The sequence below is a fragment of the Sinocyclocheilus rhinocerous genome, unplaced genomic scaffold (assembly GCF_001515625.1).
Source record: "Sinocyclocheilus rhinocerous isolate Xijiao unplaced genomic scaffold, SAMN03320098_v1.1 scaffold1456, whole genome shotgun sequence".
Classification (NCBI taxonomy): domain Eukaryota; kingdom Metazoa; phylum Chordata; class Actinopteri; order Cypriniformes; family Cyprinidae; genus Sinocyclocheilus; species Sinocyclocheilus rhinocerous.
The window spans coordinates 310,612-321,107 of record NW_015630970.1 but is presented as its reverse complement, the minus strand read 5'-3'; the positions used below and the strand labels follow the sequence as shown (position 1 = coordinate 321,107).

The 10,496-nt window shown below is 45.4% G+C and overlaps 1 protein-coding gene and 1 long non-coding RNA gene across 2 annotated transcripts in view; both read right to left on the bottom strand.

Annotated features, from left to right (window-relative positions):
• Positions 1-695: 695 nt before the first annotated feature.
• Positions 696-10,496, bottom strand: part of LOC107740767 (macrophage mannose receptor 1) — a 50,579-nt gene continuing 40,778 nt past the window's right edge. The window contains exon 4 of the mRNA XM_016553273.1: positions 696-934. Within this exon, the coding sequence (XP_016408759.1) occupies positions 809-934 (126 nt within the window). The 3' untranslated portion in view covers positions 696-808. The remainder of the gene's footprint in view (positions 935-10,496) is intronic.
• LOC107740755 (uncharacterized) overlaps positions 9,018-10,496 on the bottom strand; it is a 24,882-nt gene continuing 23,403 nt past the window's right edge. Inside the window, exon 3 of the long non-coding RNA XR_001640119.1 lies at positions 9,018-9,027. This is a non-coding gene — a long non-coding RNA (uncharacterized LOC107740755). The remainder of the gene's footprint in view (positions 9,028-10,496) is intronic.

Genomic DNA, 10,496 nt, shown 5'->3' with positions numbered 1-10,496 from the left:
CAAAAGTATCTGGATAATTGTAGTGAAGAAAAATACTAAGGAAAAATAATTTTTTTTCCAGTGATGGGTTTTCATTAATAAGAATTGTTAATGTAACTGCAAATCTCAGCGTTTAATTGCACGATGCTGTGCATTTCAGTCTTCTAATCGATTGCACAGCATATCAAACACAGATTCATGAAAGATTGCTGTACTTAATAGCTGTAAGCTGAATTTTGTAAGCTGAATGTCTCATATCTCAAAGATTTATTTGTAAACAAATGCCAAACTGAAATAAATAATGTGTAATCCATTTATATTCCATCATTTTATTATTTACTAACACTTCCGTGTTTACTGTTTGCTAAATATAATGCAGAAAATATGATTGTGTGATTACAACACACACACTGTAGATTTCAAAGTCATTATTTTTGTATTATCTTGTTCCAAAATATCTAAATACTAAACTACTTAGAGGAGCCCAAGACTAAACTATTGTTTTTTTTTTTTTTATTATTAATTCTGCATTTATGGACTCAAACCAATGCATGTGTGAGCACTAAATATGTTTGTGTTCACTGAAATCATTTAACTAAAATCAACATTTGAAATGCATTTGTCCTGTACTTTTATACAGGATGATCTTATTCTCATTCGTAAGTTTTTGTACAGTATGTAAAGCATTAAATCATTAACAGTGCCAATGCATTAACTAAAATGTGATGGTGTTAAACATCTATGAGTTATTATAAATGCTTGTACCTTAAAGATTCATAACTGTTTGGACAAGTTATGGCATGTATCAGAGACTAGTGTTTCATTGGATCTAACACCTCTTCTTTTGTGTGTTTTCTTGTGTTTTCTGCCGCTGGAAGATCTTCCCGTCAGGTTGGACGCTCCATGTTATGCTGGATCTGATTTTCATGTGCTGATCTGAGAGGATCTGCTTCATCTAGACACCAGATTACATCAGTCATTAGTGAACGAGAACAATCTACCGCCGTTTAGATGTCAATAATCTAAAACTATAAAAAAAAATGTTTAATTAAAATAAAATAAACACTGCAAATTACTTAGTATTTTTTCCTTTTTTTTCTCAGTACAACTAAAATGTAGGGCTGCCCTTGACTAAGGATTTTTCTGGTCGACTAGTAGTCGTTCCCTATCTGTCGGTCACTACAAGTTATATTTACTTCAGAGCCCCAATCCGCTCTGACTTTCAGAGAAAACGCCAATTAATTTTGGCTAGTGGATTTTGCATACCTGAGCCACTCCCCATGCATACGGGTATAAATAGGCCACAGGTGCATCCACTCTTCAGATTTTTGCTTCGGAGCCGAGTGGGTGAATGATTTCTTCTCCACAAAGCATTTCTGTTCTGACTGGAAGAAAGACGCTGTTCCTGGTTGGCGTGACGGCACAAACAGCGGTGTCCCTGTTGATTCAGCGATTCCCCTGGGTGCTTCAACTAAAAGAGCAGTTTCTCATCACGGACTGCTCGCGTCTTTTTAAAGATGCCATTCTGTCTGTGTTCTCTTGGTTGCGGTCGTTACCTGCCCTCTGTCGACAGCCACGAACGTTGCCTTCAGTGTCTGGGCATCCAACGTTCTGCATTCGCTGCGTTAGTGGATGTCTCATGCGTTCATTGCGGACGTATGAGCATGGCTTCGTTGCGATCTCACCTCTCTCTCCTCACGGGGAATGGAGCGACACCCTCAGTCTCTACCCGTCCCGGTTTCCCTGTCACGAGTATGGGACCGCTGGCTAGAGCTCTGGGAGATCTGAGGGTCACAGTGAGAGCTTCTCTGTCGGTGAGGGTTTTCCCGGAGGTGCATGAGGAGCTCACGAAGTCGTGGATGGTACCTTTTTCGACCAGAAGCCGCTCGTCTCCTTCCTCCGACCTCACTACCCTCGATGGTGGGGTGGCTAGGGGGTACGTATACATTCCCCAGGTGGAGAGAGTGGTTGCGGTGCACCTGTGCCTGCAAAATGCCCCCACTTGGAGGAATTGTCTGCGTCTCCCGTCCAAAGCCTGTAAGCTGACGGCCGCTCTCGCAGCCAATGCTTACGGTGCTCCGGCCCAGGCCGCCTCTGTCCTGCATGCCATGGCAATCCTGCAGGTACACCAAGCCAAGGCACTCAAACAAATGCACGAGGGTAGTTCCGACCTGGGGTTGATGCAGGAGCTGCACACAGCGACTGACTTCGCTCTCTGGGCGACGAAAGTCGCAGTGCGGTCCCTCAGCAAGGCGATGTCCACGCTTGTGGCCCAAGAGCGCCATCTTTGGCTTAACCTCACTTGAGATGAGAGATGTCGACAAAGTGCGCTTTTTTGACGCTCCCATCTCGCAAGTTGGCCTATTCGGCGACACTGTCGAGGACTTTGCCCAGCAGTTCGAGCAGTTTGCCCAGCACTTTGAGGCGGGGACCGCGCATCAGCCTGCTCTCGCCGTGTCCCCGCAATTTCTTGGCTGCTGGGAATAGGGGGCGTCGTGGGCGAGAGTGAAGAGGCAGCGCATCGCTCACTGTCAACCCACGAGCCTGATAACCCGGAGGAAAAGGAAACTGCTCTCTTTTCGAGAATGTGGGAACCACTGGCCGGAACAGAAACAAAACGGAACAAAGGATTCTCCGCCCGACCCTCCTCCGGGGGAAGGAGTGGTGCTGTTTTTGCCATCTCCTGAAAAAGAGCAGCTTCCCACATCTCTGGGTTGCCCGTGTCAGGGCCGCTTTGTCATCTTTTTAGAGGACTTAGGGGCCGGCTGGGACACGGAGGGTGCCGCAGTCCTCAGAGAGGCTCGACGCACCGGCCTTGACGGTGTCTCAGCACGGGGTGGAGGCGCTCTCGAGGATGAGCCAGGACGCGATGCCTTCTGTGTCATCCAGCATGACTTCCCACCGCTGCACCACCGCGGGTGCGTCGATTGTCCCTTTGGTGCCACTCGCGCGGAACTTGGAAGTAGGGGTGTGCCCGAAGCCAAATACCTTATTCGGAAAGGCATGGATAATGGCTTCAAAAATGAATAACGGATAACGAATAATTCTGCCCGATATTTTACACAAATCTCTAAATTCACGCAATAATGAGTGTGTGAATTGAATGAATGTAACTTTATGGATGAAAAGAGCGCAAATCAAACACCGCATTGCTGTTGCCACTCCGTGCATCTCTCAGAAATCAGAGCTTGGCAAGATTAGGCCTAATATTACCTAAAATAATACATCATACACGTTCTACTATTTGTGTATATATAAAAGGCAATGAATGATTTAAACCTTATAGGCTACGATATAACACACGAATTAATAAGCACAGCGCGATCGCCAATCAAACAGCCTCGTTGCCATCTCTGCGCATTTCTGTCTCTCAAAAACTAAACCAGCTCTCTGTCAAGAGTAGGCTAATAATCAACTTAAATACAGATACATTTTCTACTAGGCCTACATGTTTGCTTCCTTATCTTTTGCTGGTTTGCGTGGCACACGCACATTTGTTTAGTGAAGTTCAAAAAAGAGTTCTGCATAATGAAAATGTGCGCCTTGAATTCATTCAGTCGTGTTCAAATGATCACTAAATGTTTGTCATGAAATCTTCCTACTTGTATGATAAATGTATTTTTAGAAATTATTAATTTTATATTTTAGAACACTGAATAGGGCAAATAGTCAAAACACAAATATTTTTCCATACTCTGTTCTCTTTTTTTTCCCATAGGTTTTCCAGACCTGCAAATTACTGAAGTGAAATAATTTTTTTAACTGCGTAGGAACCGGTGAGCCAAAGGAAATCATGTTGTTTTACATAAACCTCTAAAATTACAATGCAGTAACAAGTGTGTGAAGTCGCTAAATGAGTTTATGAATGAAATAAGTGCAAATAAAATAGCAGCGTTGCAGTTGCTTAAGTTAATGTTTAACTTATGTTTAAGTTAAATGACTTAAATCAATTTCCATATTTCTAAACTGTTTAGGAACCCTTATCAGTGATAACTACGAAAAAAGATAGGCTGTAAAACCATAAACATAACGGTCTTATCAAATATAACTGTACGAAGTTCTGGTTCAAGCTCCGCCTACTTCCGGTTTAATCCGAATACAGATACAGATACAAATAATTTTGTGATTGTTACAGATACAAATACAGATACAAATACTGACTTCGCTGCACACCCCTACTTGGAAGCATGGCTTGCGCTGCCCAACCTGTCCCGTCCCACTGTCTCATTTGGACAGTTCGACTCGGCTACGCGATTCAGTTCGCTAGGCAACCCCCCAGGTTCAGCGGCGTTCTCGAGACTTCGGGCCCTTCACAAGCTCCTATTCAAGATGTTGACGCAGAAGCGCATCATCAGATGCATCCAGCCCCAGGATTGGTTTGCAGCGGTCGACCTGAAGAATGCTTACTTTCATGTCTCGATTCTTCCTCGACACAGGCCTACGGTTTGTTTTTGAGAGTCGGGCATGGCAGTACAGGGTCCTCCCCTTCGGGCTGTCCCTGTCCCCCCATGTCTTTACGAAGGTCGCGGAGGGCGCCCTTGCCCCGTTATGGGAAGTGGGCATCAGGATCCTCAGCTACCTCGACGACTGGCTCACCGTGGCCTGGTCACGAGAGCAGTTGTGCGATCACAGGGACCTGGTGCTCCGGCACTTCAGCCAGTTGGGGCTTTGGGTCAACTGGGAAAAGAGCAAACTCTCCCCCGTGCAGAAGATCTCTTTTCTCGGTATGGAGTTAGACTCGGTGAGTATGACAGCGTGTCTCACCAACGAGCGTGTCCAGTCAGTGTTGAACTGCCTGAGTTCCTTCAGAGGCAGGAACGTTGTATCTCACAGGCTCCTGGGGCATATGGCATCTGCAATCGCAGTCATGCTGCTCGGATTGCTTCATATGAGACCAATTCAGCACTGGTTACACTCCCGAGTCCTGAGATGGGCATGGCGTCACAGTACACTTCGTGTGACTATCACACCGGAGTGTCGCCGCCTATTCAGCCCCTGGACAGACCTTGCCTTTCTTCGGGCCGGGGTGCCCTTAGAACAAGTGTCCCGGAATGTCGTTGTCACGATGGATGCATCCAGTATGGGTTGGGGCACTACATGCAACGTGCAGGCAGCCTCGGGGCTCTGGAAAGGGCCTCGACTGCTTTGGCACATCAACTGCCTAGAGCTGTTGGCAGTGCATCTGGCTTTGCGGCAGTTCCAGACATTGCTGCAAGACAGGCACTGTTGGTCTGCACAGACAACACTGCGGCTGTCTCGTACATCAATCATCAGGGTAGTCTACGATCACATCACATGTCATAGCTCGCACATCATCTCCTCCTCTGGAGTCAGACGCAGCTCAAGTCACTGCGCGCCGTCCACATTCCGGTGGAGCTCAATCGTGCAGCCGGCGACTCCATCCCGAGATGATCCGGCTGATCTGGAGTCGATTTGGGGAAGCCCAGGTAGATCGGTTTGCTTCCCACGAGTCCTCTCACAGCCAGCTGTATTACTTCCTGACCGAGGCCCCCTCGGCACGGATGCACTGGCACACAGCTGGCCTCAGGCTCTACGCAAGTATGTGTTTCCCCCAGTAAGACTTCTCGCACAGACACTGTGCAAGGTCAGAGAGGACGAGGAACAGGTCTTGCTGATTGCGCCTTACTGGCCCACCCAGACCTGGTTTTCGGAACTCATGGTCCTCGCAACAGCCGCTCCCTGGCGCATCCCTCTGAGGAAGGACCTACTTTCTCAGGGGCTCAGCACCATATGGCACCCGTGTCCAGATCTCTGGGACCTTCATGTGTGACTCCTGGACAGGACGCTGCAGACTTAAGTGATCTGCCACCAGCAGTGGTAAACACGATCACTCAGGCTAGAGCTCCCTTGACGAGGCAAGCCTATGCTCTGAAGTGGAGTCTGTTCATGAACTGGTGTTCTTCTTGCCGAGAAGACCCCCGAAGATGCACGATTGGAGTAGTGCTTTCTTTCCTGCAAGAAAGTTTGGAGCATAGGCTGTCACCCTCCATCTTGAAAGTGTATGTGGCTGCTATTGCAGCACATCACGATGCAGTGCACGGCTGGTCCCTGGGAAAACACGATCTCATCATCAGGTTTCTGAGGGGTGCCAGAAGGTTGAATCCTCCTAGGCCACCCCTGGTGCCCTCCTGGGATCTCTCTACCATCCTGGCTGGCCTTCAGAGGGATCCCTTTGAGCCACTGGATTCAGTTGAGCTTAAGTTCCTGTCTGCTAAAACAGCGCTCCTGACCGCGCTCACTTCCATCAAGAGGGTCAGGGACCTCCAAGCATTTTCAGTGAGCGAAGAGTGCCTTGTGTTCGGGCCGGCCTACTCTCACGTTGTCCTGAGACCCCGGCCTGGATATGTGCCCAAGGTTCCCACCACGGCCTTTCGCGATCAGGTGGTGAACCTGCAAGCACTGCCCTCAGAGGAGGCAAATCCAGCCTTGGCATTGCTGTGTCCCATAAAAGCGTTGTGCATATACGTGGACCGCACACAGAGCTTCAGAAGCTCTGAGCAGCTCTTTGTCTGCTACGAAGGTCAGCAGAGAGGGAAGGCTGTCTCCAAGCAGAGGTTGGCCAACTGGATAGTGGATGCCATTGCCTTGGCCTACCAATCACAAGGCAAGCCGTGCCCCCTTGGGGTGAGGGCTCACTCCACACATAGTGTTGCCTCCTCCTATGCGCTGGCGCTCGGCACCTTTCTGGCAGACATCTGTAGAGCTGCGGGCTGGGCGACACTGAACACCTTCGCAAGATTTTACAGTCTCCGTGTTGAGCCGGTTTCTTCCCGTGTGTTGGGTAACAGGTAAGTGGCGGGAAGAGCCGGCCAGTGTCACGCTTGCTGTGCCAGTCCCCTTCACCCGGGGATGCGAGTGCCTTTTCCTCCTCCAGTAAGTTCCCTGGTCGGCGAACCCTGGTTGAGTATCCTCCAGCACCCCCCGGCAGTCAGACCGGGTCTCCGGTCAGCCCCTTTACTGGGCTAGGTGTACATATGGCTTGATTCCCTGCGGGCGATCCCATATGTGTATTCTTCCATGGTAAGGTTTCCTTCTCGGTGAACCCGTGTCTTCCCTTTGATAGACCACTCTGTCAGTCTCTGCTGGCAGCCATTCCTCCCTACTCCTAGGTAGGACCTGCCTCAGAGACCCATTCCATATGTAGTACTGCCCCAGGCCTGGGTCAATCCATATCAGTGTCTCCACATGGTACCTCCTTACAGGCAGGATGTGGTCTCAGTAGCGTCCTTCTCCGGAAGGCTCGCTTCCCCTTCGTTACTGCCAAACAACGAACAGGAAAGGCGTGAAGCACCTTTCATGAAGGTCAAAATCCCTTTTCTTAATTTTTTTTTTCTGTCATAGGATCAGCAGCTTGGCTGTCTCCAGCAGCCATGTACTCACCTTTTGGTCCCTGCCGGCGCCAAGGTCAGCGAATTTGTGCTGGGGCGTTGGGAAGGGTACGACCTTTGCGTAGCATTTGTCTGACACGCGGCTGCTTGTCAATATTTGCAGAGCTACAGGGTTGTGACAGGGTTCAGGTTGTGGCACTTTCCATGGACCCCCTACCTCGTCACAACATAACTCGTAGTGACCGACAAATAGGGAACGTCTCGGTTACGTACGTAACCCTCGTTCCCTGATGGAGGGAACGGAGATGTTATGTCCCCATGCCACAACCTCGAATCATCGCTGGTTGACTGGGACACGTTCTCGGCTCCTCAGCGTAAAACCTGAATGAGTGGATGCACCTGTCGCCTATTTATACCCGTATGCATAGGGAGTGGCTCAGGTATGCAATATCCACTAGCCAAAATTAATTGGCATTTTCTCTGAAAGTCAGAACGGATTGGGGCTCTCAAGTAAACCCCCTATGTCGTCACGACATAACGTCTCCGTTCCCTCCATCAGGGAACGAGGGTTACATATGTAACCGAGACGTTCATTTTAAGCATTAGTTGACTATTAGTCGCACGTTTATTAACAAACCATTTAAATCATTATAATGAGCCTTTTATTGCCTACAAAACCTAATAAGCGCTCAAGCACATGCATAAAGCTTGACACAGCGCACCTTCAGAAGTAATGATTATGAATGTGTCAGGGAAAAACTGTTCAACTGAAAAACTCAAGTTCACAGAGACTGAGATGGCAGAAAGCACTTCCTGTTTGCTTTCATTATTTTACAAAAGCATGTTTTGTTGTTATTGTGAGTGCACAAATAAACGTAGAGTCTTTACAGATTTGAAAGATGTATTAATCTTATCTGTATGACCAAAAACAAGGGAGCAATTTAAGAGCAAGTGAGCGCACCGGCGCCTCTATCTGTCCTTCAGTGATCACTACTGTTCTGCTTCCACACTCCACACAGACACTTCAATAGCGCACATTTCTCTGGGTTAACATTAGATTGAGCAGCTATGTAAAGTTGCTAATACTTACATATTTCAGATGATAAGCCATATTTGAGGTCGATGAATGATAGGCGAGTGTTCGGACATCCTACCCGAAGTAGTGTATTGCCATAGACTAGCAGTTAACGATCTGTCCATCACGGACTGCGTGATTTCACCTGTGGATTTTTTTTTGTGGAATTTTTTTTTCTGCAACTAAGTGACTAATAAAATGTTTTTTTCTGGTTGACTAACGATTAGTCGACTATTAAGGGGCAGCCCAACTAAAATGTAAACATTATTAGATCCACATATATTGAAATGAAATTAGAAGCAAATATACCAATTTTTTATTTTTTTTTGCTTAAAACAAGAAAAAATATATTTCAGTGGAAAGCTAGGTTCGATTTAAAGGAAAGCTAGCTGATTTTTCTGAGCCCGTTGCCCATTGACAGTTCTTTTTTTTTTCTAGTTTTATGCAAAAATTCCCATATTTTCATATTTTTAAGTCATTTTGCTTCTCAGGTAAATTGATTTTTAAAAAGCATGTTTAGAAACATGCAAGTGACACAAACACACAACAAAATGAACTAAAATTAAAATAGAAATAGAAAAAATGAAACTAAATACCAATTCAGAACAGTCTAAAATTACTATTCTGCATATTAAACTAAAAACAAAAGTGTTGCGTTTATAATTTTGTTCAGTGTATAATAGCATATTAATAATATTAAAATAACATGCAGAATCATCTCACCTTCTTCTCTATGGCCTCCATCACTGCGGATTTGTCCAGATGTCCGTCTGATTTGACTGTGAATCTCACACGCTTTATTTTCCTGTTTTCGCGGCAGTAGAAAGGCAGTCGAGTCGAGCAGTTGTCATCAGCCATCAGTCCTTCAGTATTGGCTCTCGCACAATTCTCGTTTCCCTTCACGTTATCAGGCTGTCCAGACTCCCATTTTACAGAGGACCACGATACACTTCTCTTATCCGACCACAGCCATGGGATCTTGTACAGGCCGATCCAAGAATCGTTGTGGCCCTTGTCAGAAAGTATTTTTGCGAGGAATGTGTTCTCTGTGTCGTCTGTAATGACGGCCAGGTCTACGTAGTTTTTGCTGCAGTAAATTTGAGCATTAGTCCAGGTCATGCTCATTTCAATGTACTTAAACTTGTCCTGAAGTGTGTCCTGATTGTCTGTAAGGAGTAGATTGGACAGAGAAACATTCTTGAAAATGTGAAGTGCCATACAAAATTAACTATAAGTTTGTTCATAGAAAATATGGACAAACTCATCCTCAAAAAATGGCTTGGAAAAGTTTATTTTTTGTTTGTGTTATTTTAGTATCATCGGTATACTATAAGTTTTTGTTCATATTTAGAATTTATTGCGATTTGTTCTATATTTTCAGTTTTCACTGTAATTTTAAGTAAAGTTTTAGTAATTTTGTTGTGTTTTATTAAATGCTTATATAAGAAGCCTATAGAAGAAGATTTTCTTCTTTTTTTTCTCTGTGTTTTTTCTTTTGTACTAATCGAGCTTGTATTTTAACTATGACATTATGCTCATATAGTCTGTAAACGAAAACTAAGACTAAAACTATTGGTCAAAAAACATTTTCGTAAACTGAAATAAAAATAACATTTCAAAATAAATGAAAAACTAAACTAAACTAACAACGGTAATGGAAAAATGAACTAAAATAAAATAACAATTAGCAAAAATAAATAATCGTGTTCGTGATTTAATAAGCTCTCATTCTGTGCCAGAAAATCTGGCCTGTGGTTGTTTAGGGAAATACCTGTAGATGGAGCTTCATGCACGTGAGCTGAATCCTAAGCAGCTATTGTATTCACAGAGAATGCGTTTTTGCATTTAAAAAACAAGACGTGGGAAATTAAATGGGAAATAACTATAAAATATGAAATGGGAAATAATAATAATGCACACCTTACAGCGCACGGACGTTTAAAAGCGTGTTTGACGTGCGAGAACAACATCACAGTGAGTTAACAGACACAGAATTACAATTTTGGATGAGCAGACTTTAGTGAATAGTCATTTTGTCACACTTTACGATTACTATGGCAACGTCTGCCTCGAGTCCATGACACGAGCACCGC